Genomic DNA, 24,469 nt, shown 5'->3' on the forward strand with positions numbered 1-24,469 from the left:
GTGGAACAAAAGGGCGAATACATTTTTCAATAAAAGGTTCTTGGTGAAAATGAAAAACGTGTCTTTTATTTTTACTTAAAAACTGAAGGCACTTTTTGGCCAACCCAGTACTCGCACTTGGTTCCTCTAGGGTAATAAATATATAACTACTAGGTAACAAATGACAGACAAATTTTGTCAAATTAAAGACAAAGAACATCAATATGCATTGACAATTTTTAATGTTTCACTTGTGCAGAGCTGAAATTTGTATTTAAAGGCACAGAAGGAAGGAAAGGCAGTTATCACAGCATGAATTCACAGATGAAAGATGCTGGATCAAATCATAGCACTGTTCCTCTTTAGCCTTAGGAAAATAAATAATGCGGTACTAAACTAGATGTTTATTTTTATTATATTTCCATGTAAAGACATCACCCAAATATCAGCTGAGCAAAAGACTTTCTGGCCAGATACCAAGCACGCACAGTTGATCCCACTTTGGAATAAATGCCCAGAAGGCACATATCACCAGTGGGTGGGAGCTCTAGGCACAAAGTTGGGTCTCATTCAGAAAGTGGACAGAGATTTGAATCAGTCAAACATGCAGCTTCAAAAACTGGAAATCTTTCATGACATTTGTTTTGAAAATAAAAATTGTCTGCATATCAAGAACTATAATTTTCTAAAATGGAATCAGACCTGATTAAATAGCACTTATGACTTACTGATAAAAATTAGAAAAATAAAAACGGAAACTCTTCTGTCCTTGAAAGAGATAGAAAATTATATATTTTCCTGTAATATCATAAGAGAATCATCAGTCTTTCAATCTTACATCTCTTAAAATGTCATTTCTTCTTCTTTCCACATTCTCCCACTTTTAAAATAGAAAAGCCTGTTCAACATGGCAATTTCTGCTAAGTAAAAGGATGCACTATTTATTGAATACAACAGTATGAATGAGAAAAAGCTGAATGTTTAGAAAAATACTCGTGTACCCCTAATGGGATCATACCCACCAGGTGGAAAGAAAGAGAAAGACTTTCTTAAAAACAAAACCAAAACCCAGTGATTTAAAACATTCTGTACATAATTTCTAATTTCAAAGCATTATTAGAAACTCCTGATCAGTGTATAGCAAGAGGGGGGACAGAGAAATTTGATAGAACAGGAGAGAGCATATTTCTAACTACTTTCATTTACAAAACATCAGCCTTACCAATTATTATCTTTCTTCCTTATTTAAGACATTCACTGGCCAGCTTAAATCATAACAGCATGAAAGTAAAAATAAGTCTCAACTTAGGTATGAACACAGTGATTCAGGACCACTGTTTCTGCCTTACAGTGAGGATTCAGAGGTGGTGTTCCCTTTTAAACATATGCCCCCAAACGCCTTATATGCAGGTTCCATATAAGCATGTAAATAAAACAAGTTCTGTATTTTCTCAAGTAATTTTACAAGTGATGGTAAACTAGATTTTAAAGATAAAACTATGCCTTTAAAAACATTAAGCCTCAAAATTTCCTCCAGTGTTTTCTTTAAGAAATGGATTATTAAAATCATTTTTGAAATGAGATATTAAATGTATTTAAATCTTGGCTTTTCCTTACTTAATAATTTTTCTTAAAAAAAAAAAGTTTAAAAACATCAAGAGCCAGAACAGGCTGCCAGGACAGAAATAATCAGAAATGTCTTCAGTTGCAGACCCTGGGCAACTCAGTCTTGTTTTGAATTTTTCAAAGCCTGAAGTCTCTCTAGTAGTGGAGGATGAGAATAATGCCACATAGAAAACAACCAGTCAGAAACAGGGAAACCCAAGTTATCTTTGTTTAGTTTGATTAAAGCAGAATATAAGTCTTTAGCCTTCCCAAGTTTCTTGGCAAATGCATCAGCTTGAAATTCAAATCTGCGGCTTAGGACTGTTAGGCAAAAAGAAAGAACCTGAAAAAGTAAATAAAAGTGTTTTAACCACCGCTCCCCTCTTTGTTGTCACTAAAGGTTTCATGAGCCAAAACTGTAGAGGAAGTTTGGCTCAGGATAAGAGAAACAGCAGGCCAAAGGAAAGATCACTCATATTTAGGGAACCTAGGGTGGGGGAATTATTAAAAATTGAGCCTTTTCCCCCCAAGCCAACAGACCAGGAACAGATATATATCCAAAGGAATGTCAGTCTTAACAAAGAAATACTAATATTTGAGAACCTGCCATGTGCTGGGCACTGAATTGACGCTTTACATATTCTCCAACAATCCTACAAGGTAATTACTCTTACTCCTGTTTTACGGATGAGGAAGGTGTATCTCAGAGAGGTGAGATAACTTGCTTGTAGTCACACTGCTAGAAGATGGCAGTGCTGAAATTCTTGATGATTCCAAAGCCCATGGACACTACCTTCCTCAGATACAGGTAAGATGTGGTGATTTATATTCAGACTCTTCTTTTTCTTTTTTAAAAAAATTCTTGCTCACTTATCCACCTTTAAATGATAACTGAGAACATTCTAATATATATATACTATAGCCACTAATGACAATCTCAAAATAGAATTTTCTAAAGTGTTCTGAGTTATGGTAGCTTCATCAGAATAAATGTTCAGTCCCTGAAGGTGACAACTATGAAGAGGACAAATTTCATCCAAAAATATAAATTTTGAGGGAAAAGTAATTTATTTGCATATTGAAGTATTACAGGTTGAATGACATGATGTCTATTTCTTACCTTAAAATATGTCAGCAAAAAAAAAAAAAAAGTTTAAAAAGTCTCTCCTCTGTACCTCGTATTGCCACTAGCAGATGCAGAGTTTCAACATAAAGTCTGGGAGTTCCTGATACCTTCTTAGATATGTTCAAAGCTAATATCTGAATTCTACCTGAAATTTCTTTCCAAATCTTGAATGTACTTTTTGGGACAGAATCATTAACTAGTATCTATCTATCTATCTATCTATCTATCTATCTATCTAATCTATCTATCTCCTGATTTCAAGTGTCCCAGGCTAACTGTTCCTTGAATCTCACTGTAAGACATAAATAGAAACATAAGCAGATACTAACCTATATCTACCTACTCTGCTGTAGGTTTCCAAGCTCTTCTTGATGGGGCAATTTCCCCATTTTCTGGGAAAATATGTCTTTCCTATAATGACCTCTTAAATGCTGACATTAAACATAAGATTTTCTGTTTAAATATTTAGTCTTTTTGAAATGAATCTCCTGGGCTCACCAAGGTTTTTAAAACAGTTGCTAATATCTCACATTTCAAATTACTCTAATACCCCACATTTACTTAGACATTTTTTGAAGTGAACTCAACTACTCAATATAAGGAGACAAAGACAAAAACTGAGAGGCCAAATTAGATGCCCAAAGGAGAACCACTAACGTTACTGGTGCCTTACTTATAAGAGGACACTTATACTCAGTCAGAATCTAGTAACTTTTACTTAATGAGTTTGATTATCTGATTTCCCAGTCTATGATTGGTTGAAGAAGAAAATTATAAACAGATAATGACCATAACAGAAAGTTACACTGATATTAGAAAGGATTATCAGCCTGACAGTGAGCGAAGAGATAAGAAAATTAGTTAAACAAATAAACAAACAAACAAACAGCATAACTGCTTAAAGAGCAAAGCAGTCTGGGGCATTTCATACACATAGCTCAGTGTCCTTAAGGCATTCCTGAACTGTGACTGAAGACAGAAATGACAATTGCCACTATAAGGTGTTCTATAACCTCTTTAAGAAGTAACAGTCTGTATACAGCATTTTATAAATATTCTCAGCAAAAGGTAAAATAAAAAATTAAAACATTTAGAGTTTAAAGATAATAAATCTCAGTTCTCTGGAAAAATGAATGTAGATTAGGTGGACAACGCTATACAAACATGATCTATTCCTCTCCATTTTTCTTTGCTGGTGCCTTACACCCCAGCCCACCCCCACCTTTTTTAGAGAAAGTTAAAACCTTAACTCTACAACCTGTCCCAAGAAAGAATTCTTCTGAATGGAGACATCTCAAGATCCCCGATACTACTTCTTGGCTTAAAGTGGAAGTCTAATCAATTAGTATCAGGACATGTTGCCATCACTAGATTTATTCATATACAGTCTCATTAATCTATGTCTTATCACATATACGGAGTCCCCCTACTGAGTGGTTCTTAAACTACACTCATCATAAACACCCAATTCTGATTCAGAGGGTCTGGGGTGGGATGCTAAGGCTATTATGAATCAGGTGGTCAGGGAATACAATCAGAGGAACACTGTCATACAGCCTCCCTTATCCAGTCATACTTACACTCAATTATTATTTGCTTTGTCCCCTCACACACAGAAGGTTTTCACCCAAGCACTGGTGAATATGTGGTCTAGGACATAGCATTCCAATAGTTAATCTCCATCTACCAAGTCTCTAGGTACCTGTTATATCAAGGTTTTCACCACTAAAGTCTAATTCTCCACTTTTTTCCCCCCTAACAGTATGCAAGCACTTATTATTTGGGATTGGGTTTTTCTGCTATTTTCTTATACTAGCTAGTAAATCAAGGGACTAAAACTTTGTTTCATCTGCTTGTTAAAACTATAGTTTTGTTTTGTTTTTTCACCACCCTAAAGGTTCTATATTTGAAATAGACAAGGGCATATGTGAGATAATTTTAAAGAATATACATTACCTCATTATAAGGCGAAAAAATAAACTGGAAGATGATCAATAGTCCAATTAGAGTGGGTTGGCTGTCATAAAAACCAAATGCAACAAAAAGCTCCTTTCGACCAATTAATACAGCAAACAAGAAAAAACACAGGAAAGAATTCATCTAGAAAGAAAGATACAAAATTTCTAAGTTATTTCTAAGCTGATTTCACTGTGGGATCAGTAGAACAAGACATCATGATGTGATTTTAAGAATGATGTTAGTGTAATCACAGAAGAAGTTATTTAGGTAGTTTTATAGTTTTACTTTTATTATCGAAGGAGAGAGGGCCTGAGTTGAGGATATATATACTAATTCATTGTTAGTGGATAAATAATGGTTTAGCTGGATGATTAGGGCCTTGGAGAAAACTAGTGGATGGCTAATAAGAAGATCTGGAAAGAGGTATGTGGTAAAACTTCCAAAATTAGCCCAGAGTATGATAATACTTAGGTCTAACGTGAATGTTCACCAAAAGCGTTCCACAGTAGAGGAGGCCCTCTCAATGATCAGGTGGAGAAGATACCTGCTCTGTGGATGTTAGCCAGCTTCTTTCCTTAGCCACTCTAGGACTTGGTCAAGGGCTCATGAACAGAGTGGCCATGGTGATAGGGATGGAGTCAATGCATTAATCAACAACACAGACATCCCCCCACTGGCTCTTGCTGAGTGTCCAATTTTTCAGAAGAGGCAATCAACCCTAGCCCTGATGAGGTACCTCAGGGACCAGCCCACCACCCTCATGGTAGGCTGATTCTATTGGACCCCTTCCTTCATGAAAGCAGCAGTGATTTTCCTTATTAAACTGAATAACTTACATTAAACTTGGATTTGGACTTATTTAATGTCTTACTCACTGCCATGTATCTGTACAACATAGCTTCCAGCCAAGGAATTCATTTTTATACCTATAGATGTAAGGCAACAGGAAGGCACGTACAGGGGTACACAAGTCTTCCCATATAATCCATCACCCAGAACCAGCTGGCCTTTTAGAAAGGTACAAAGACCCATTTAAGTCTCAGTTGAGGCCATATATGCTCAGAACCAGTCAACAAAACACAGTGCTACTTCACTTAGAGCCTTAAAACTGTGGTCACTCTGTTGGTTTAGTGGTATTAATACCCAGAAGAGGAGTATTACAGAAATTGTTATCTTCTTTATATTTACTACCTTTTCCAATTTTTTTTCTATGGGTATATAATGACTTTTTTTAAAGAGAAAAAATGTTCTTTAAAAAGTATTTTAGGGCTTCCCTGGTGGCGCAGTGGTTGAGAGTCCACCTGTCGATGCAGGGGATGCGGGTTCGTGCCCCAGTCCGGGAGGATCCCACATGCTGCGGAGCGGCTAGGCCCGTGAGCCATGGCCGCTGAGCCTGCGTGTCGGAGCCTGTGCTCCGCGGCGGGAGGGGTCACAGCGGTGAGAGGCCCGCGTACCGCAAAAATAAATAAATAAATAAATAAAATAAAATAAATATTTTAATACCCAAGTTATCTGAGCTCACTCCTTTTGATCTTCACAGCTCCTTACCTGAGCGACTCAGGAGGTGGTGATGATGACAATGATGATAACAACAGTAAATACTTATATAGTACTTACCATATTCCAGGTACTACTTCAAACTCTTTACATGTATTAACTCATTTAATTCTTACATTAGTCCTATGAGATATCATCACTCAATAATGGAATGGAGGCAGAGAGAGGCTCAGGAACTTGCCTGAGATTACACAGGTAGTAAGTCAGGGAGCCGTGATGTGAAGCCTGGCTACAGAGTCTGTCTTAACCTCTCTACTATATGAACTCTCATGCCTGCTATATTTATGCCTGCTATATGGCTATCCTGCCATAAAAAGAGAATTGTCACTCCAAACTTACCTGGCTAATAATGATATTTTTGACTGTGTGTCCCAGCTTCCAGTGTCCCAGTTCATGGCCTAGCACAGCAAGCACTTCCTCATTTTTACATCCTTGTTTCTTATTCTGAATCGAAGAACAAATTGAAAATAAATTATCAACAAACTTCAAAAAGTTTATACCTTTTAACCCAGAAAGAGCCCTTCTTAGATTCTAACTTAAGAAAACAATCGGACTTTTGTGCAGAACTGTTCATTCACTTAACAAAACATTCCCTGAACCACTCCACATTAAACACCGGGTTAAGCTTGAACACAGAATCATGAACAAGACAGACATATTCTGACTTCATGAGTCTACTTTAGATTAGAAAAAATATAAACTTTTATCAATAGGACAACAGTTAAATAAATCATGACATGGTCATGTGACAGCCATATTATAAACCCATTAGAAATTTTGCTTTCAAAGATTATGTTGCAACATGGGAAACTGCTCATGATAGTGCCAAATAACATTTATGTTATACATCCACTAGATGTATATCCACTAGATGTTTTCAAAGATTATGTTCTGACATGGGAAAATGGTTCATTAGGTGAAGAAAGCAGGAAACAAAACTAAAAATATATAGTATGATTCCAATTATGAAAAAATGCAAATGTGTATGTAAAAATACACAAATATAGAAAACAGACTGAAAGTATATCAAAATGTCAACAATAGTTTTTCTGTATGGTAGAATTACAGTGATGTTTATTTCATATCTTTCCTATTTTCCAAATTATCTGCTAATAAGCACATTTCACTTATGACCTCCAAAAACACCAGGAAATGCTATTTAAAAAACTGAAACTTCCAAGCTAAGATGGCAGAGGGAACATTCACATCTAATTTTTTTTTTTTTTTCACATCTAATTTTATTCCCTCTAAAAACTCCAGTAAAACTACAATCAAGAGTTGTTTTTTTTTAAAGATATAAACCCACAAGGATAGGGAAAACAGGTGAGGTGGAAATAGCAACAACATTTTGGAAGCAGGAAGGCAGACAGACAAATGATAATGGACTATGCAGGCCAAAGAAAGTTACATCATAAGCTAGCAGTGGAGAAAAGAGAACCAGCCTGATTTACACTGGCTGAGAACACTGATTAACACTGAGAGTCTTTAAAGGGCTCGAGAACTAACAGTACCAGGTAATTCTGGAACTGGGGAACAGGAGGTGGTGGCTGAAATAAGAACTGAGAGCTGTTTGAGAAATGGTTAAAGCTCCAGATTCCTTCTCCAACTCCACACCAAAAGGCAAGTGCTCCTCCTCGTTCTGGCAAAAGCCTGAAAGCTCATTCTCCCTGGATAGGGCAAAAGAATAGGACACTTCAACTGGGAGTTCGACATAGTTGAGGGCCTGGGTACACTAGCAACAGACCATGTATTTGCTTACCTAATAGTATGGTACACTGAACACTGAGAACTCCCTCTCCCAAGCTAGTCCTCTCCCCATAACTGGCTCCCAGATAACTACCCACCAGGCAAAAGATTAGAAGAGTACTCCCTGGGAACTGACCATTCTACCAGGAAAGACCTGAAGATACTAACAGTAGGTATTCCTCAACTACAAGCACACCCAAGTCAAGCTACAGTGAATCTCAAAGTTGATAAGCCTTATCTATAGGCTCAGAGATTCCAATCAGGTTTTCAGTCCCATTCCTTTACTAAGGAGTACACGAACAAGGATTATCAGGTATACAAGGTAAGTAAGCTGCTAAGATGGAGACCAGATACAGAAAAAATGCAGTATGGAAGAAACAGAAATTATAGAAGGAGAAAATTCAGAGATAAGATATTACATTCGTGGAAAAACAGAGGATACTGTAAAAATGGGAAATTCAGAGAAAAATAAATCTTGGAAATTAAAGCTTAATAGAATGATTGGAAGGACTTCCCTGGTGGCACAGTGGTTAAGAATCCACCTGCCAATGCAGGGGACATGGGTTTGATCCCTGGTCTGGGAAGATCCCACATGCTGTGGAGCAACTAAGCCTGTGTGCCACAACTAATGAGCCTGCACTCTAGAGCCTGCGAGCCACAACTACTGAAGCCCACGCGCCTAGAGCCTGTGCTCAGCAACAAGAGAAGCCACCACAATGAGAAGCCCACACACAGCAATGAAGACCCAATGCAGCCAAAAATAAATAAATAAATTTATTTTTTTAAAAAAAGGTTGGGAGATGATGGAATCTCCCAGAAAACAGAAGAAATAAAGAAATGGAAAAGCAGGGGAGAAAAGCTAAGAAAGTTCAATATAAGGAAGCCAACATTCAAATAATAGGAACTCTGAAAAGAGAGACTAAAAAAATGGAGAGGAGAAAATCATCAACAAAACAATTCCAGAAAGTTTCCTAGTACCAAAGAACCTCAACTTCCAAATTAAAAGGGCCCAATGCATACCCAGCACAATGGGTAAAACCAGACCCACTATGTTATACATTTGAAACTAATATAATATTGCAAATCAACTATACTTCAATTTTTAAAAAAGGCTCACACCAAGGCATGTGAAATTTCAGAACACAGAGAAAGGATCCAACAGTTTTCTAGAAGCGTAAAAATTAAGGTAACATACTAAGGATAAGTAAACTGAATGGTTTCAGACACCTCACCAGCAATGTTGAAATCAAGAAGATGATGGAGAGAGTTCCCTGGTGGCCTAGTGGTGAAGATTCTGGGCTTTCACTGTTGCAGCCCAAGTTCTATCCCTGGTAGGGGAACTGAGATTCCACAAGCTGTGTGGCGCAGTCAAAATATTAATTAATTAATTTTTAAAAATAAAAATAAAGCAATAAAAAAGATGATGGAACAATGCCTTCATGATCTTGAAGAAAAAGTATTTCCAATCTAGAAATGTAAACCCTAGTCAAAGTGACAGAAAAGAATGTGACAGAAAAGTGAAGGCATTTTGATGCAAGGACTCAAAAATTTTACTATGCAGTCTTTCTCAGGAAGGTACTGGATTGAGGATGTTCTTTACCAAAATGAAGGGGTAAATTAAGGAACAAAAAGTCATGGAGTACAGAACACAGGAGACCCAATGTAGGAGAGAAGTGAAGGAAATCTCTAATGGTAAAGGGCAACCCCAGAATGACATCTATACACCAGCTAGAGAGGGTAACCCACCCAGATTTGAACAGTGTGACTCGAAAGAAAATCTGTTGAGGGCTGCCATGATCACACTCTCAGTCACCATATCACCTTTTTAACCTGAAGAAACTAGTAGAAGATGTACACTATCAAGAGAACACAGCAAATCAACATGGAATCAAGGATGAGCACAAGGGAAGTCCAGTATGAGAGCTGAAGAGCAGGGCTTCAGGGAAACCACCCCAAAGAAAGAAAATAGAGACCTCTCTCGGGGTGTGGCAGGGATGAGGGGGACTAAAACTAATAAAGTTAATGATGCAATTAAACTTGTAGGAAATTATACTGAAAGACAGCAGAATTTGTGAGAAGAATTAGCAAAAAGATAAAAGGATAACTAAGCACACTTTAAAAAAAAAAGCAATTATTAAGCAAGAGGGAAAAAAGGTAAGGCATGCTCAGCAGTGAATAGGTACAACACTGTTTTACAATAATGTTTACAAAAATGTTTTGATACTGATTAAGCCAAGAACTGTAACAGGACTATATTGGAAGAACTGAGGGAAGGGAGGAGCAGAGCGGATGTTAGGACAAGAGCTAAATCCTCATCTACCGTACGTGAAAGTTAAGAGTTATAGTGTCAGGGACTTTGCTGGCGGCCCAGTGGTTAAGACTCTGCGCTTCCACTGCAGGGGGTGCAGGGTGGATCCCTGGCTGGGGAAACTAAGATGTCACATGCCGTGCGGTGCAGAAAAAAAAAAAAAAAAAAGAGATAGGGTCAATAAATAATAGTACACATACAATATAGAAAAATGATATGTGTAAATGTCAGAAGAAGCTAAAAGAGTTGCAGTCTGTGGGGAAAGGGCCCTGGCAGGACGTGAGCAGCACAGAGAAGAGAGAAACATGAAACTGCTATATTTTATTATATACTTTTTTTGTACTCTGAATTCTAAACAATATGTTTGTGTTACTTTAATAAAGTAAAATTTAATGTTAAAATTTATTGGAGCCCTGCTTCCCTAACTTTATGATAGCCTCTCAAACCAACATTACAAATATATATGTAAATACACACATACACACACACACATATACACACAAAAATATATACATACACATGCATACATATTTTTTTTTCCTTCAACACATATGAAGAATAGGCCAGGAAAGATTTAAAAAGTAACAACAAAGTGGCTAACATTTATTAAACAGTGACTATGTACCAGGTCCTCTGTGCTAAATACTGTATTATAATTCATTTATACATCATAATCACCATATTAGATAAGTACACTTATTACTGCCCTTTAAAGATGAGAAAATCTAGACAACTGATGGGAACATACTGTATAGCACAGGGAACTCTACCGAATGCACTGTGGTAACCTAAATGGGAGGGACATCCAAAAGGGAGGGGATATCTGTACGTGTATGGCTGATTCATTTTCTTGTGCAGTGGCGGCTAACACAACATTGTAAAGCAATTAATTAATAAAAATTAATTTAAAAAATAAATAAAGCTGAGAAAATCTAGGTACAGAGAAATTAACTAATTTTCCTATGGCCACACAGCCAATAAGTAGAAAAGCTGGGATGCGAAGCCAAGTAGTCTGATGCCAGAGACCAGTGCTTTCAACTTTCACACAGCTATAGATATAAAAGTAAATTATTCAACATTTATCAAATAAACAATTTTTTAGTTAACAGATATGTAATCATTTGCATATTATTATAGTACTGGTTTTAAAATAACTAAACATAGGGAATTCCCTGGTGGTCCAGTGGTTAGGACTCCATGCTTCCACTGCAGGGGGCACAGGTTCGATCCCTGGTCTGGGAACTAAGATCCTGCATGCCTCATAAAAATAAATAAATTAAATAAAATAACTAAACCTAAATGGTAGGTGGTCATATGAATGATAAAATATAATGTTTACAAAGCCAAATAAAATTCTCACTGTTTATAAACTTTCCAGATTCAATTTAAATAGTGCCAGGACACAATGAACAATTTAATCTTATACACACACTCTCACATGTGCATACCCACATTCACTCACCAACACACACATACTATGAAAAAATCTTAAAATGCTTAATAAGGTAAAACAAATATCTTTTAAACATACAGTTTAGTTTATTTTAAAGTAAGAAAAAGCCAAAGATGAGGAGTTGAAATTAACATCCCTTGCATGATCCCATGAAGGGGTATACTCTGAGTCAAAGAGTGAGCCAGAAAAAAAAAAAAAAAATTGCCGGCAAAGTAGTCCAACTCTGTCAAGCTCATCTAAAGTGGAAAAAAAAAAGAAAAGTCTCCATTAAAATTCAAAAACATTATCTGCATGATCCAGAAAACCCCAAGATGAGATATTAAAGTGCTTCTGGCTTGGTAGCACTGGAGCCAACTGATAGAAGCAAATACAAATCCTCTATTGAGGAATGTACCCTAAACCCAGATGCTTCAAGATTCCCGAAGATTAAGATCATTGACATATTATGAACTCACAATAAAAATTACCAAATACTTCAGAAAACAAGCCACAATGAGTAACAATTGGAGCTAGCTGCATTAGCTCCTTAAGAATTCAGATACTGGAATTATCAGATACAGAATAAAAAGAAGCATGTTTTATACAAACAAGGGAACTAAAAACATGAGGAAGGAATAAGAGACTACCAGAAATGACTGATTTGAAAAAGAACCAATTAGAACTTTAAAACACAATGGACTGGTTAAAGAACAGATTAAATATAGCTAAAGAAAGAATCCATGAACTGGAGTGTAGAGCTGAAAAGTTACAGAATGCAGCTCCAAGAGACAAATATAGAAGAGTGGTTAGCACCCATGGGAGACAGAATGAGATGGTATAATATTCATCTAATTGGAATTCCAGAAAGATAGACTAGGGAGAACGGGAAAGAAGGAATACTTTAGATAATGGCAAGGAATTTTTAAAACTTCAGGAAAGAGTCCTTAGATTTAGGAACCACAGTATATCCCAAACAGGACTGGGATAAAGAAGTCCATACTTTCACAACACGAAAATCAAAGAGAAATCTTAAGAATAACCGGAAAGAACTAAAAAAAAAAAAAATACAATAGGCTCAGAGAAGACTTTTTTTTTTTTTTGGCCATGCTGCAGGCAGGATCTTAGTTCCCCGACCAGGGATCGAACCCTTGGCCCCCTGCAGGGGAAGCACGGAGTCCTAAGCACTGGACCACCAGGGAATTCTCAAAGAGCAGACTTTTTCAACAGGAACAAAGGAAATCAGAACAGAATAGAAAAAAATAAGTAAATATTAGGATGCTAGGATAAATAGCTGTCAATCTTGAACTGATATCTAGAATGAGAGTGATATAAAAACAAAAACAGGGACGACTCCCCTGGTGGCACAGTGGTTAAGAATCCGCCTGCCAATGCAGGGGACATGGGTTCAAGCCCTGGTCGGGGAAGATCCCACATGCCGCGGAGCAACTAAGCCAGTGCATCACAACTACTGAGCCTGCGCTCTAGGATCTGAGAGCCACAACTACTGAGCCCGAGTGCAACAAGTACTGAAGCCCGCGCACCTAGAGCCTGTGCTCCACAACAAGAGAAGCCACTGCAATGAGAAGGCCGCACACCACAACGAGGAGTAGCCCCCGCTCGCCGCAGCTAGAGAAAGCTCGCGTGCAGCAACGAAGACCTAATGCAGCTGATAAGTAAGTAAGTAAATAAATAAATAAAACAAAAGCAACTTTCCAAAGAAATTTCTAAAGCGTATGCTCTGGAAGAAGCAAAGTAATTTCTAAAAGGAAGGTGTGAGATGAATACAGAATGGTAAGCAAAGACACAGGTAAGCACATAGGTAAACTTAAATAATGACTGTATAAAATAATAATAATGCTAATTTTAGGGGTAAAAAATAAACAAGATAAAACTAAAATATAATATGAAGGGGGTATAATTAGATCAAAGTGTTTATTTAAGGTTCCTGGATTGTTCAGGAAGCAGTGAAGATATTGTATATTTTAAGATTTTAGGTTATAGGGGCATGATTTATTTTTAACAGCAACCATTAAAAGAATAGTCATATATGAACCTTCAAATCTTAATGACAACCCAAATATCATTTTTTAAAAACCTTCAATAAGTTCTAAAAATAAAGCAAGATGAGGATGTGTGTGTATATGTTTGGGGTGGAGGTGGGGGGGATATGAAAAGGATAGAGGGGAAAAAAGGCATAAAATAATACGGTAAAAATAATTCCATATATATCAGTAATCACAATATACATGAATAAATAAAGCTTGTCAAAAAAAAAGATAGTGAGTGCTAGATTGGATTTAAAAGCAACCATAACAACAAAGTCTATCTATGTATGAGACATCTAAAATATAAAAACAGTAAGGTTAAAAGTAAAAGGATGGGGCCTCCCTGGTGGCGCAGTGGTTGAGAGTCCGCCTGCCGATGCAGGGGATACGGGTTCGTGCCCCGGTCTGGGAGGATCCCATATGCCGCGGAGCGGCTGGGCCCGTGAGCCATGGCCGCTGGGCCTGCGCATCCGGAGCCTGTGCTCCGCAACGGGAGAGGCCACAAGAGTGAGAGGCCCGCATACCGCAAAAAGAAAAAAAAAAAAAAAAGTAAAAGGATGAATGTGATATGGTGATGGTTGCACATTATATACTAAAAACCACTGAACTGTACACTTAACCAAAACATTAAACAGAAGCAATATTGTAACAAATTCAATAAAGACTTTTTAAAAATGGTCCACATCAGGGACTTCCCTGGTAGTGCAGTGGATAAGACTCCACGCTCCCAATGCAGCGGGCCCGGGTTCAATCCTTGGTCAGGGAACTAGATGCCACACGCATGCCACAACTAAGAGTTTGCATGCCGCAACTAAAAAGTCCGCACGATGCAATTAAGACCTGGTGCAGCCAAAATTAAAAAATTAAAAAGTAAATATTTTTCAGGACTTCCCTGGTGGCTCAGTGGTTAAGAATCCGCCTGTCAATGCAGGGACACGGGTTCGAGCCCTGGTCCGGGAAGATCCCACATGCCGCAGAGCAACTAAGCCCCTGCGCCACAACTACTGAGCCTGTGCCCTAGAGCCGGTGCTCCCAACGAGAGAAGCCACCTCAATGAGAAGCCCGCACACTGCAACGAAGAGTAGCCACTGCTGACTACAACTAGAGAAAGCCCGCGCGCAGCAACTAAGACCCAATGCAGCCAAAAATCAATTAATTAATTAATTTAAAAAATAAAGTGTGTTATTATTTAAAAATAAATATTTAAAAAATATTCTTGGGGCTTCCCTGGTGGCACAGTGGTTGGAAGTCTGCCTGCTAGTGCGGGGGACATGGGTTCGAGCCCTGGTCTGGGAGGATCCCGCATGCCGCGGAGCGACTGGGCCCTTGAGCCACAACTACTGAGCCTGCGCGTCTGGAGCCTGTGCTCCGCAACGGGAGAGGCCAAAACAGTGAGAGGCCCGCGCACCGCAATGAAGAGTGGCCCCCGCTTGCCAAAACTAGAGAAAACCCTCACACAGAAATGAAGACCCAACACAGCCAAAAATAAATAAATAAAATTAAAAAATATATATTCTTAAATAAAAAATATTCTTGTTTTAAAAAAATAAACAAAATAATAAAAAAGCTTCATCTATGGGACACATACCTATCCCGCAACAATTACACAATATATACCTCAGAAAGTGAAAGCTAACAGTTTTGAAATAAACTCCAGCTACTTAAAAGAGTGAAGTACAAAAAAATATAGACAAAAAGGGAACTTATTTTGTTTTATACACCTTAGAAAAATGCAACCTAATGGAAACACAGGCAGCAAGATACTGGAATCTAGATATTCTACCACTTTTCCACTCCTTCACCAATTCCTCATTTTTAAGGAAAATGATCACTTAAAAATGAGGCTGGGTAGAGGGATAGATTAAAATGACTGGCAAGATAGCATTTACATTTATTATCTCTTTTCCTTTTAAACATCAGTATTTAGGTCAGAATACATTTGGTAGAGAAAGTAAAGAATGAGATAACTAGCCTAGTTTCTTAAATGGCTAAGAGACACGTGTACCTGTACCTTCAGGGAATGGCCATCAAGAGGGAATAACGAACAAAGCACCAATTAATAGACATGTATTCTAAGGGGGAAATAAAGAGGTGCAACTGAAGATTTATATACAAAAATATTCATTGCAAGAATATTTTTAACAGCAAAAAACTGGAAACAACCCATACACCCAATAAGAGGAGAATTATTTTATTTTATTAATTAACTGATTTATTTATTCATTCATTTATTTATTTATTTTTGGCTGCTTTGGGTCTTCGTTGCTGCGTGCGGGCTTTCTCTAGTTGCGGCGACCGGGGGCTACTCTTCGTTGCAGTGTGCTGGCTTCTCATTGCAGTGGTTTCTCTTTTTGAGGAGCACAGGCTCTAGGTGCGCAGGCTTCAGTACTTGTGGTACGTGGGCTCTAGAGCACAGGCTCGGTAGTTGTGGCGCATGGGCTTAGTTGCTCCACGGCATGTGGGATCTTCCCATGGGACCTTCCCGGACCAGGTCTCAAACCCGTGTCCCCTGCATTGGTAGGCGGATTCTAACCACTGAGCCATCAGGGAAGTCCCGAGGAGAATGGTTTTAAAAAATGATGATTTAGGGCTTCCCTGGTGGCGCAGTGGTTGGGAGTCTGCCTGCCGATGCGGGGGGCCGCGGGTTCGTGCCCCGATCTGGGAGGATCCCGCGTGCCGCGGAGCGACTGGGCCCGTGGGCCGTGGCCGCTGGGCCTGCGCATCCGGAGCCTCTGCTCCACGGCGGGAGAGGCCGCGGCGGTGGGAGGCCCGCGTACCGCAAAAAAAAAAAAAAAAAAAAAGATGATTTAAAATAAATATATATAGTATACTATATATATTTATAGTATACTATATATATATAAAGTATATATATAGTATACTATATATATAGTAAGATGTTTATGGTTAGTTGGATTATTCATGTTTTCTAATTTGTCTATTAGTTTAATAATAAGCAAAATAGGCTGCTTTGTTTAATGATAACAGTTCCCGCTCATTAAATGGTCTATGTACTAGACGCTGTATTATTAGATATTTTACATATAGTTTGTTAATCTCTACTACTACAAGGCAGCTATCATTATCCTCATTTTATATAAAGTAACACAGTCTTTAGGTTTCTATTTTCACTAGTTACCTGCTTCCCAGTATGGACTATGAATTAATTCTTTTATAAAACAAGCAGGTCTCTATTAGATAACATAGGCTCTTGTCTCTTGGTTTAATGTCTGGGTTTAGGAAGCTATTCAGAACTGCATGGAGTCACATTCAAAGATATGGAATGAAAAGAGCTTAAATAAGGGTCACTTTCTGCAGAAAGGAGACTTGTTTATTGGTGGTAAATTCTTAGACAAATCTGGATTTTCTTTTCTTCCCATGCAAATTTCACATACAAGAACAAAAATAAGTACCACATATCTTTCACTTTTCTATAGCACTTTCCTTTTCATAAAATTCATATGCTGATTCATTTGATCCTCACAACACCAAGCTGCACAAGATGGGAAGTAATATCTTCATTTTAGAGATAAAGGACACTGAGAAGTTAAAATGTCTTAAGATCATCTTGCTAATAAGTAGTGGGTAAAAGCCAAACCCACATCTCTGGATCTTGTCCTCTATTATACTTATCAACTGGGAATACTTTCACATGACCCTAGCACTTGCTGGGGAAATACTTGTTTTCTTCTATAAAAGTACAGCTTTTATATATTAAAATTTTTCCTTTTACTTAAACTGCTTTTGAGACAGGTTGTTCCAGTGATCGAATTTGTCTTCTGAAGGATAAAACTGCAGACAGTAAGTTTCCTACACATCTTTTAAAATGTGAATAGCCAGTATGGAGATATTCATCAAAATGTTAATAGTAGTTATCTCTAAGAGGAGGGATTTCAGATAACTTTAGTTTTCTTCTGTTCAAAATGAAACACTTCATCCTTTCTACATGATCCAGACTTAAAACCATTTTTGCATCCTCCACTGTGTTGTACATAGTAGGCGTTCAGTAGCAGGTGCTGAATAAACCACTATTTCCTAAACTTCTGCCACACCTATGTATTCTCTGTGTGATTATTTAATATCTTTTAAAAAATCAATTCACTTTTTAAAACTTAACCTTACCCTAAATGACAATTTTCATGAAATCATGATAAGCTAGTTCTAGCTTTTTCCTAATATACATTAATACACATATAGCCATTCAAATTTCAAATATTGATATACTACCTAAAATCACCTCACCTGTGGTACATGCACTGGCATTCTGCGTCAATTTTTGACTTTCTCCTTTACTCCCCATAATAGCAATCACCCAAGTACTTTAAATCCATCTTTTATTATGACTCCACACTTATTCTCACCTCTCACTCTAGTGTAGGCCCTTATTTCATGCTTATCTTGGTTATCTTGATGCAATAGGCCCCTAGAAGTCCCCCTTGCCTCTAATCTTTGCTCTATCATATATGTTGCCACCAAATTTTAAACTTCCTAAAACAAGCTTTGGCCTCTACCCAAATCAATCTAAACTTTCCAGGCCACTGAAAATGACCACTCAATGTCTTCAGGAAGAAGTACTTTACAAACTGGTCCTGGCCTATCTTTCTATCCCCTTCTACAAGAATCCATTTATTCATTAGTCTCAGAATAGCCATTGTATAGTTGTCTTTATAGCTTTATTCATTCCATATCTTCAACCTGAAAAGCTCCATCCCCAAGTCAAAATTTTGCCTAGTTCAAATATCCTCTTTTAAGAAACCTGTCTGACCATTAGCATCTGCATTAATTTCTTAATTTCTAAAAGCCACACTATTTCAGCCACTCATTTACCACCCTCTGCCTTAAACTATGGGCTATTTGTATACATATCTACTCTCCTCTACTACAGGTTCTCTAGGGTAGGACTATGTAACTTATATATAGATGCTAAAATATTTGCAGCTACTCTTCAAGAAGCGAACAAAATAACTCAAACTCCATTCAACATGGTTCAAAAGACTAATCTTTTCTAAGATTTAAGCCAAAGAATACTGTTCTCACAGATACTAAAGGTCAGTTATTTCATTACTGAAATCAGCAGACCACTATCTAACACCCAGTTTTGGCTATAAAGTAATCCACCCTGTATGTGGATACCTCTTCAGCAGGTTGACTTGCTGAACTTGCATGATTCCCCACTGTTGTCACCTGGTTACTCTTTTTGGACTTCAGTTTTCCTGTCTATAAGATGACCTTAAGAGCTCTTCCTAGCTTAAAATCCTATGACTCTTGGTCAGACCAAAATGACTTTTATTCCAATATCCGGACAGGATAAACCCACTTGTTTCCCTTTTTTTTTTTTTTTGGCCCCACCACACGGCATGTGGGGTCTTAGCTCCCCAACCAGGGATCGAACCCGTGCCCCCGGCATTTGGAGCACAGAGTCTTAACAACTGGACCGCCAGGGAAATCTGATAAACCCACTTAAAAATAAATATAATCAAAGGAGTTAACCTTCACCCAATGCTGTTTAACCCCTTCACAGAATTTTGTTCCATCTACATATTTATAACAGGCTAGGCACTCTATTAGACCATCTCTTTAGAGGCAAAACAGATGCTTAGTGATAATAGTTATTTTCTGGTACTTAAAGTACATAGAGTACAAGGTTATTCCCATATATTATTTCATTTAATCTTAACAGCCCTAAAAGGTAGGCATCTTTATCCCAGTGTTTTTCAACTAGGAGTGATCTTGCCCCCTCCTTCCAGCACCCCCCAACCCCGGGGACGTCTGGCAATGTCTAGTGACATTTTTCATTGTCACAGTTGTTGGGAAAGGAGGGATTGATACTGGCACCTAAAGGGAGAGGCCAGAGATGCTGCTAAACATCTTATGATGCACAAGATAGCCTCCCATGATGAAAAATTGTCTGGTCCAAGATGTCAATAGTGCCAAGATGAGAAACCCTGATGGCATTGTCTTTCAGTTAAGAAATCAAAGATTTAGAGAGCTTAAGTTACTTGCCCAGAGTTACACAGATCCCAAATCATCTCTGAATGACACCAAAGCCAGTGGCACATTCCGTCACACACACAACTACTGGAGACTGTTTCTAATGAAATATGTACTGTTTTCTTATCAGTGTTTCCCCTCCCCATTTAGTCTTGGTATACTTTAGATTTTGCTAATCAGCATTAGCTGACCTCATCCAGGAGAAGATTCAGAAAAAGCTTTCTCAGACTAAAAGGTCAGATTTAACAAACGTCTTCTCTTGTGCTCTCACTGCATCCAGTATTTATAGCTTCAATGCAGCTATTACCATATTGTACTGTGCTTGTATGACTTTCTCCCCTTTAGACTATAAACTCCTTAAGAGCAAGGTTTGCCTCTTTATTTTTGTATTCCTAGTGCCAAGGAAAGTATCTCAGCACAGAGTTTACATTTCATAAATATTTGTTAAACAAAAGAAAACTGACCAAGTTACATAGTACACCCAAGAATGCACAGCTACTAAATGACAGAACCAGGATTCAAATTCAAGTCTCTCCACTGCCAAAGCCTATAGTTATTATATCTCAATGAAGCTAAAAATGAGATGTTTATCGCCTTTTTATCTTGCCTGTGGGAATTCTTCAATCATAAACATGTCAGGAATTATATATAATAAGTCCCTGTTTTAAAGACAGCTTATAATCATAAGAATTTTCCTACCTTATACATGTGTACATTCTGTGAAAGCTTGCAAGGTAGTTAGCATGTAATGATAGTAATAATCTCTCCCAAATACCACAGTTATAAAGGGGCCACTGTGTTTTTATTTGATAGTCTCCCTGAATTCAACACTCACTACATAGAAATTAATGTTATTTTGAGTTGTCACAGGAACTGTTCATAAAAACTAAGCCAGGGTCTCTTAGGAAGAGAAGAACTCACTTTAACTTTAGCTTTTATTTCTTCACTGTCCCCTTCTCCATCATTGCAGGGTTCCATGCCAGACTCCTCCTGGATGTCTTTGTTTAGTACAGAATACTCTTCTAGTAGAGTGTCAAACAAAACTATTCGCTTGTTCTTGAAGAAGCCATAAAAATAAGCATTGCTGTGGGAAGAGCGTTTAGATCCTAAGGAAAAGACAGTTCAAAGCATGGAAAATAATTAAAAAGTATGGGGTTTTTTGGAGAGACTCCTAGAAACTGAATTACTGGAAAGGACATTAACATTTTCAATTGTTTAACACCTGAAGAATATTATATCAACATAAATCACCACCAGCAGTGGAAAGTGCCTGTTTCTTTGCAGTCTTGACAACAAATATTTATGCTCATTGCAGCTTTATAGCAATAAGTAAATAAATAAAGACTAAATATCCAACAGTCATGGAATGATTAAATTATGGTAAAGCTATGAAATGGAATTTTAAGCTGCCAGAAAAAAAGTATACTTTTGAAATATTTTAACAAGATAGGAAAAAGCTCACCAACATAACTGAAAAGGATGTAAAACTTCATGTATATAAAATTCCATTATTGTCATGAAAAAATGTACATGTAAATAGAAAAGCAGAAACACAAACCTATTAAGAAGTATATTAAAATACTGAAGCGTTTATCACTGGCTTCTAGAAATATGGATTTTTGTTCCCTCCCTTATACTTTTCTCTGTTCCAAGGCTTTTAAAGTCAGTATACTTATTTAATCAGAAAAAATTAAAACTATCTTAAAAAGACTGAAAAAAAAACCCTAAATTTTTAACAGTGGCTAACAGTAGCTGAACTACGGTTGATTTTTATCTTCTTCTTTATATTTTTCTTTATTTTCTATACTTTATTTTCTTTATATTTTATGTTCTAGCATGTGCAGTGAATTTAGTGGTTCAGAATGACTTTAGGTTCAAATCTTGGCTCTGCCATGTATTAGTTGTGTAAATGTAAGAAACCTTCTTAATTTCTTTAAGCTTTATTTTCCCGTTTATGATATGAGGCCAGGACTTTTTGGTTTGGTTGCCTGGAAGTTAAGAGCCAAATATGTGGTCCAATTTTATCAATAATATAGGATCTTAGGATCTGGAAAGCTGGGTATCTAGGTCTTATACTTCTATCTCATTTCTATCTTCTCTGATTCTAATTTTTAAATTAATTTTAAAATATTTCTTAGAAGCTACCTGAAGTTATCTATGGAAGTAGGCAGATAAATAAAACAAAATGAATGTCTTAGTATCTCCCACTGGTCTAAGTATCTCCAAGTGTGGCCCAAAGAATGCCTACACCAAAATCACCTATGGGTACTTGTTAGACGTAAATACTAGAAACACCCAATATCTGAGAATGGAGCCAAGGAATCTTTAAACAAACTCTCCAGAGAATTCTTATACTCACTAAAGTTTTAAGAGTCCCTGCACTAGACCATAAGCTTTTTGGCATAGTATCACTATGCCTTGCATGTAGTATTTATTCAATAATGCTTGTTTACTGAATGGATTTATCGTACCACTTGAGGTATGAAGTAATGTATTTGGGAACTCTGAAAACCAAAACGTTCTATGAAATTATAAGGCATGGCCAGCTGTCTCTTCATCTTTCATTTATGATGTCTTATCTTAATCAACTTCTTGGCAGCATTTGATACTGTTGACCACTCGCTCCTTGAAACACTTTCTTCTCCTATCTCAAGAGAAACACCATCTTCTCCTGGTTTTCTTCCTACCTCAATGGTCTCTCCTCTTCAGCCTCCTTTACTGGCTCTTCCTCCTCTGCTGACTCTGACCTGAGCCCCCTTCTCTTCTCTAAGTGCCTTCATCCAAGGAGGTATCTACATGCCAGATACAGATACTTCCATATCACTATTTCTAGCCCTGACCTCTCCCTAGAACTCTGGATTTATATATCCAGCTGCTTATTTGACAGGCCTACATCTCCACATGGATGGCTAAAGTGCCTATCTGTTGTTTATATTCTCAAGTATAGTTTTTTCCCTGACCAGTATTAGAATTCCCTTGCAGAGTTTAGGGAATTTCGTATCATGCAAGTCTTGTGAGAGACTGCTTCTCATTTGAGAAATCTAAAAAGCTAGCTATCTGCTTCCCCAAGCACTCCTGGCAGCTAGCCCAGTGCCCTGGCTCAGTTAATCAGATGCACCCACTGGGGACTCTGAAACAGTTAGCTAATTACATAAAGAAGCAGGGCAGTAAGGAATGAATTCTGCAGGTGCTAGTGGAAGGGGTGTCAGGGATACACACTGCTGACTCCAACATCAGGAGCTACTAGCAGTGTCCTCCCCAGACTGGTTCTGCAGGACGATTCTGAGTTCCTAGTCTCCTGATGGAGAGCCCACTTCCCAAGTTTGGTAAACTTAACTTTCCCGGTGACTTTGTGAATTATCAAATATTGTTTCAATAAGGAATTTCTCTGGTTAAGTCAGCCATAGTTGGTTTCTATGGCTGGCGTGCAACTAACTACTGCTTGTAGAACTCTAGTACAATGTTCAATAGGTATATAACACACCCATCAGAACTTAAACCCTCACAGACCTGCTCTTCTCCCAATTTTTTCCCATCTCAGTAACCTACCATTTATCCAACTGCTTAGTCCAAAAATCTAGGTCGTTATCTTTGATGTCTCTTTCTCTCTTATCCCTTTACATGTCATCTACTGGCAAATTCCATCAACTCTACCTCTAAAACACATCCCCAGTATATCCACTTCTCTCCATCAATTACTACTATTCTAGTCTAGGCCACATTATCTCCTCCTGAACAGCACTGGCCTCCTAACTGCTCTCCCTGCTTCTACTCTTGCCTCCCCTACCGTCTATTCTCTATATAGCAACCTAAAATAGGTAAAAAGTACAAACTAGGCCATGTCACTTTCCTGCCTAAAACCTTCAATAGCTTTAACCCTAGACTTAAAATAAAATCCAAGCTCCTTACTCTGATTTACAAAGGCTTATGTGGTCCGACTCTCGGCTATGTCTCAGATTTCATGTCATAACACTTTCCTGCCATGTGGTAGCCACACTGGACTTTTTTCTGTTTCTTGAAGATACAAAGCTCTGGAGGGTCTCTCCATTGATCTTGGCATGGATGGCTCCTTCCTTCAGATCTCAGCTTAAATTCATTTGCTCAGAGATGTCTTGTCTGATGACCTAATCAAAAGTATCTACTCAGCCTTTCTTTACCACTTCACATCAGTTTAATTCTCTGCACAATACTTACTGATACTTTCTGAGAGCAAGACTCTTGGTTTTTCACTCGGTTTTTCCTTTCAATTTACAAATCCATCATGTGTGTTGTTATTGTTATTAACAACATTCATTCACTCAAAATATTTTTGACAACATGATTAACAACAACAGAAACATGCATTGCAGATTAGTAACTTCTGTTTAGCAGAGGTAAGTTGTCCAAAGTCACACGGGGAATCTGTGCTAGAACTAGAATTTAAACTCAAGCCTATTGGCTCCACAGCCTGACCTCTGAAATGCCACCCTCCACCTACTCAAATCTTGATTTTCCACAAAGTCCCAGCTCATGTTATAACCCTCCATAAAGCCTTCCCTGACTATTTCAGCAAAAATCTTATAGCACTGATGGTATACATCACATATCTTCTCGACTACCTCTATTGTTATAGCATTAGCATTCAAGTTATCTGATTATAAGTGATCGGCAACTTAGGTTGCCCCTTCAGTAAAAGCGCCTCAGAGATTGTTCTAATACTGATCATTGTGCTACTAGTTTAA

General features: G+C 37.8%; 1 protein-coding gene across 1 annotated transcript in view; it reads right to left on the reverse strand.

Moving 5' to 3' along the window:
- Positions 1-202: 202 nt before the first annotated feature.
- Positions 203-24,469, reverse strand: part of ZMPSTE24 (zinc metallopeptidase STE24) — a 55,991-nt gene continuing 31,724 nt past the window's right edge. Inside the window, exons 7-10 of the mRNA XM_081225242.1 lie at positions 20,670-20,854; positions 6,566-6,670; positions 4,667-4,810; positions 203-1,927 (exon numbers count right to left, since the gene is read on the reverse strand). Of these exons, the coding sequence (XP_081081368.1) occupies positions 1,703-1,927; positions 4,667-4,810; positions 6,566-6,670; positions 20,670-20,854 (659 nt within the window). The 3' untranslated portion in view covers positions 203-1,702. The remainder of the gene's footprint in view (positions 1,928-4,666; positions 4,811-6,565; positions 6,671-20,669; positions 20,855-24,469) is intronic.

The sequence above is a fragment of the Mesoplodon bidens genome (assembly GCF_964165515.1).
Source record: "Mesoplodon bidens genome assembly, chromosome: 2".
In the NCBI taxonomy this organism is placed as follows: domain Eukaryota; kingdom Metazoa; phylum Chordata; class Mammalia; order Artiodactyla; family Ziphiidae; genus Mesoplodon; species Mesoplodon bidens.